Raw genomic sequence first — 5,748 nt, 5'->3', positions numbered from 1 at the left:
AAAAAAAAAAAAAAAAAAGAATATGTAAAAATTTCACATCAGCTTTTATTTTACTGTGTTTTCTTAAACTAGCTTTTAGATCCACTTCTCTTATTTAACTTTCAACAGAGTGTTTCTGTAGGCTACCAGGAATTCAGTGACAGGGTTTAATACTGTAAATTTAAATATGAATTTTTTAAGCATTCAGTACATATTTATGAACTTTTATCTGCGTGCAAGCAGTCCTAGGCACAAGAGCAGGGATCCTAAAAGTGCAATTTTTGAAGCGCTCGTTTGAGAAAACATTAAGATATTACTGAAAAAAGGGTCTGTGGTCAAGGAAGTTTGGAAAAAATATGTATTAAGAAATTTTTTTCCAAGAAATGTCTTGACTGCTGGATGTTTTCGTGCCTCTTATGAACTAATATGTTTCTAGAAGGGGAATATGTATACAGACTTACTTGATAATTAGACTCCTTTTTTCCTCAGGACAGCTTGAGGATTAGTGTTCTTGGGAATACATTTTAATAAAGGCTTCATTAGAGGAAAGTGAATTTTCTTTGACTCTCTGTCCTGAGTGAATGTGTGTGTGTACATATACATAGATGACATATAGACACTTGAAGTTTATACATTTAATCTTATTTTACTGAGTCTGAGTCTGATTCCTAACTTACTTTTTGCAAATGTTTATTTCAGATGGAGAACAAAGCAAAACCTAGATTACTGTTTTCTAATGATGTATGCTCAAGAAAAGGGCATATATTACATTCAGGTAAGTGTGGTTTTTCCTTTAATGTTTTTCACACTTGTGAAGAAAAAGTGTTATCAAGGGTATGTTTTCATTAAAACAGGAAGTTTTGAAAGTGCAAACCCTCCGAGTTCTGACAAATCATAACTATCTCAGAGCAGAAGGGTCTCCATGGTAACCAAGCATGTGGTTTCTCCAGTGAGTAGGGACGCCTTACCTTTTTCCTCTTTTTCTCCCATTCCCCCATCTTCTCTCCCCTCTTCCCTCTCTTCACTGTCGAGAAGAACTAAGATGTCATTATTTGGCAGATTTTAAAGAGGAATTTTCTTATAATTTTTCTTAAGTGGGCTTACAATGAAATAATTTTTTTTTTGTAGGCCACAGTACTGTTACCACTATTTTGAAGATAATAAAATTGACATTTAATTCTAACAGTCCAATTTTTTGAGCAGCACAACAGTCCAGTTTTTACCAAGAACACAATACGTCATGGGATTATAGACATGAGCTGCTGCGCCTGACATGTAGCATGTTTTAAAATGAGGAAGTATGAGGCCTGCAACTGTGTTCTCTTTTTTTCAAGACTATTTTGACTGTTTAGGGTCACTTGAGACTCCTTGAGATTCCATGTAAATTTTAGGAGAATTTTTTTCTATTTCTGTAAAAAATGCCTTGGGGATTTTGGTAGGGATTGTATTGAATCTATCGATCGCTTAGGTAGTGTGGACCTTTTAATATTATTAAGTCTTCCAATACATGAGCACAGGATGTCTTTCCATTTATTTGTATCTTCTTTGATTTATTTTAGAAATATTTTGTAGAAAAATTTTCCACCTCCCCAGTTATGTTTATTCCTAAGTATTTGATCTTTTTTAATACTATGGTAAATAGGATTGTTTTCTTGATTTTTTTTTTTTTTTTGGATTGGTCATTGTTAGTATACAAAAATACAACTATTTTTGTGTGTTGATTTTGGATCCTGAAACTTTGCTGAAATCATTTATTAGTTGTAGTTTTTGGTGGATTCTTCAGTTTTTTCTACATGTAAGATCATTTCATCTGCAAATAATGATAATTTTACTTCTTCTTTTCCAGTTTGGGTACCTTTTACCTTTTTGCATGTTTAATAGCTCTGGTTAGGATTTCCAGCACTATGTTGACTAGTAGTGGTGAAAGTGGGACTCCCTGCCTTGCTCCTAATGTTAGAGGGAAAGCTTTCAGTTGTTTGCTGCCAAGTGTGATATTACCGATGGGTTTTTCATATATTACCTTTATTTTTTGAAGAAGTTTTTTTTTCTATTTCTAGTTTGTCATATTTTTAATCAAGAAAGTGTCTTGAATTTTGTCACCTGCTTTTCCATATCAGTTGAGATGATCATGTGTTTTTTCCCTCCATTTTCTTAATGTGGTATATATTACACTGATTGATTTTTGTGTGTTGAACGATCCCTGTATTGCAGGTATAAATCCCACTGGGTTATGGTATACATAATTCTTTTAATGTGCAGTTTAATCCATTTGCTAGTGTTCTGTTGAGGATTTTTGCGTCAGGGATATTGGTCTGTCGTTTTCTCGTGTCTTTGGTTTTGATGTCAGAGAAATGCTGGCCTCATAGAATGTGTTTGGGGCCGGGTGTGGTGGCTCAAGCCTGTAATCCCAGCACTTTGGGAGGCCGAGACGGGCGGATCACGAGGTCAGGAGATCGAGACCATCCTGGCTAACACGGTGAAACTCCATCTCTACTGAAAAATACAAAAAACTAGCCGGGCGAGGTGGCGGGCGCCTGTAGTCCCAGCTACTCGGGAGGCTGAGGCAGGAGAATGGCGTGAACCCGGGAGGCGGAACTTGCAGTGAGCTGAGATCCGGCCACTGCACTCCAGCCTGGGTGACAAAGCAAGACTCCGTCTCAAAAAAAAAAAAAAAAAAGAATGTGTTTGAAAAGTGTTCCCTCTGTTTCAGTTTTTGGGAAGAGAACTGTTTGTGGGGGATTGATGTCCATTCTCCCTTAAGTATTAAGCAGAATCCTCCAGTGAAGTTCTCTGGTCCTGGGCTTTTCTTTGCCGAGAGGTTTCTGATTACTGCTTTAATCCTCTTAGTTCTTATGAGTGTGTTCAAAGTTTTTATTTCTCCATAATTCACCCGTGGAAAGTTGTATGGTTTTAGAGGTTTATCCATTTCTTGTCGATTATTCAATTTGTTTGCACATAATTGTTCCTTGTAGTCACTTGTAATTCTTCTGTTTCTGTGATTATCAGTTGTTATGTTCCCTCTTTCATTTCTACTTTTAGTTATTTGAATCTTCTTTCTTTTTTTCTTAGCTAATCTAGCTAAGGGTTTATTAATGCTATTGATCTTTTCTAAAACCAACTCTAGGTTTCTTTGGGGTTTTGTCTGCTTTTTTTTTTTTTTTTTCTATTTATTTATCTGATCTAATCTTTATTTTTTTTTCTTCCTTCTGCTAATTTTGGGTTTCGTTTGTTTTCTTTTTTTCAGTTTCCTTGAGGTATAAACTTAGGTTGCTGATTTTGAGATCTTTCTTCTTTTTTTTTTAATGTAAGTGTTTACTGGTATAAACTTCCCTCTTTGTATGGCTTTTGCTACATATCGTACGTTTTGGGATATGTTTTTTTGTTTTCATTTGTTTCTGGATTTTTTTCTAAATTCCCTTGTGATTTCTTCTTTGACCCGTTGGTTGTTTAGGGACGAGTTGTTTAATTTCCACACATCTGTGTATTTTCCGAGTTTAGTTTTCTGCTATTGACTTCTAGTTTCATTTTGTTGTAGTCAGAGAAGATATATTGCATAGTTTTAGTCTTCTTAAATTTGTTGGCGGGCGGCACTGGCTCACACCTGTAATTCCAACACTTTGGGAGGCTGAGGTGGGCAGGTCACTTGAGTTCAGGAGTTCAAGAGTTCAAGACCAGTCTGGGCAACATGACGAAATCCTGTCTCTACTAAAAATACAAAAAAATCACTGGGCGTGGTGGTACATACCTGTAGTCCCACTGACTCGGGAGTCTGAGGTGGGAAGATCAGTTGAGCCTAGGAGATCGAGACTACAGTGAGCTTTGTGCCACTGCTCTCCAGCCTGGGTGACAGAGTGAAAACCTGTCTTAAAAAAGAATTGTTGAGACATTATGGGGCCTAACATGTCGTCTGTCTTGGAGAATGTTCCATCGCTCTTGAGAAGAATGTGTATTCTGCTGCTGTTGGGATCAGTGTTCTTGATGTCTGTTGGGTCCATTTGATGATAGTGTTGTTTGAGTCCAGTGTTTCCTTATTGATCTTCTGTCTCATCTATCCGTAACTGAAAGTGGAATATTGAAATCCTTACTATTACTGTGGTGGTGTGTTTCTTCTTTCAGTTCTGTCAGTGTTGACATCGTGTCTCTGAGACCTCTATTATTAGGTGCATCTTTATTTAGAGTTGTTATGTCTTTTCAGAGATTTGACTGACCCTTTTATTATTATATAATGTCCTTCTTTGTCTCTTGTGACAGTTTTTGTCTTAAAGTCTTATTTTGTCTTAGTGTGGCCACCCTTGTTTTCTTTCGGTTCTGGATTGCATGAATTATTTTTTTTTCATTCTTTCACTTTTAACCCATGTGTGTCTTTTGATGTAAAGTAAATTTCTTGTAGATAGTATATTAATGGGTCTCATTAAAAATTTTCATTTGGCCTAACTGTGTCTTTTAATTGGGATGTTTGACCCATTTACATTTTTAGTGATTACTAATACAGAAGGACTTACTATTGCCATTTACTTTATTTTTTGTATGTCTTGGAACTTTTTGTCTATCTTTTCCTCTCTTGCTGCTTTCTTTTGTGTTTTGTTGGTTTTTTAAAATAGTGACGTATTTTGATTCCCTTTCTGTTTCCCTTTGTGTATATTCAATAGATACTCATTTTGTAGTTACCATTGCAATTACATAAGACATCTTAAAGTTATAACAATCTATTTAAAGCTGATTACTTCAATGACAAATAAAATCTCTACTGTTTTACATCTCTGTGTCCCCTGCACTCTATTTCACCAATGAAAACAGTGACCTCTTTTTATATTGCATATACATTAACTTAGATTTATAATTATTGTTTATGCTTTTGGTCTTTAAGAAGTGATTTTAATGTGATTAAAAGATTTAAAATGGGTACCAGATTTTAAAGTGATTCATGCACCTGCATTACCTTACTACATCCATACTTATCTTTATATTTACCTTTACCAGGGAGTTTTTTATTTTTATATGGTGCTTTATTACTGCTTATTGACCTTTCACTTCACTTGAAAATGTTCCTTTAGCAATAGGGCCGGTCTAGTGGTGATGAACCCACTCAGCTTTTGTTTATCTTGGAAACTCTTAATTTCTTCTTTTTTTTTTTTTTTTTTTTTTTTTGAGATGGAGTCTGTTCCCCAGGCTGGAGTGCAGTAGTGGCATGATCTTAGCTCACTGCAACCTCCACCTTGCTGCGCCCAACCTGAACATTCTTAATGTAATCACATTTGCCCAGAATTATGCCTCAGGAAAGAGGGAGTTGTTTTATATTCAAGTCTTCACATTAGCTTATTATGTGGAATTCTTTCAGTGAGTTCATTGTCATCTACAAAGTATTAGTGGGAAAAACATATTAGCCTAAAAAGTTCTCAGTTAAATTTGATTATTCCATAAGGGTCACATCATTTTGGACAGATTCTCTTGAATAAATACCTGATTATATAGGCAAAAAAAAAAAAAAAGTTCTCAGTTAATGGTAGTTTTAAAGGTTCATACAGGATAGATTTTACCTGGGACATTTTGTTGAAGACTAAGATGAGACGTGATGTGGCAAAGGAATTTATTCCACACTTCATAATTATCCCCTCAGGATATGACTCCAGGGTTGCATGGTTTGGGAATGTATCACACCCATGGCTCTTAAAGAATGCTCTCCGGCCGAGGTGGGTGGATCACGAGGTCAGGAGATCGAGACGATCCTGGCTAACACAGTGAAACCCCATCTCTACTAAAAATCAAAAA

At 35.8% G+C, this 5,748-nt stretch overlaps 1 protein-coding gene across 1 annotated transcript in view; it reads left to right on the top strand.

The window, feature by feature from the left end:
* MGAT4A (mannosyl (alpha-1,3-)-glycoprotein beta-1,4-N-acetylglucosaminyltransferase, isozyme A) overlaps positions 1-5,748 on the top strand; it is a 132,172-nt gene that overhangs the window by 93,719 nt on the left and 32,705 nt on the right. The window contains exon 7 of the mRNA XM_011956550.1: positions 679-754. Within this exon, the coding sequence (XP_011811940.1) occupies positions 679-754 (76 nt within the window). The remainder of the gene's footprint in view (positions 1-678; positions 755-5,748) is intronic.

Source organism: Colobus angolensis, unplaced genomic scaffold (assembly GCF_000951035.1).
Source record: "Colobus angolensis palliatus isolate OR3802 unplaced genomic scaffold, Cang.pa_1.0 Scaffold42, whole genome shotgun sequence".
Classification (NCBI taxonomy): domain Eukaryota; kingdom Metazoa; phylum Chordata; class Mammalia; order Primates; family Cercopithecidae; genus Colobus; species Colobus angolensis.
Note: the sequence above shows the minus strand (reverse complement) of the source record. Positions and strands in the feature narration are given on the sequence as shown.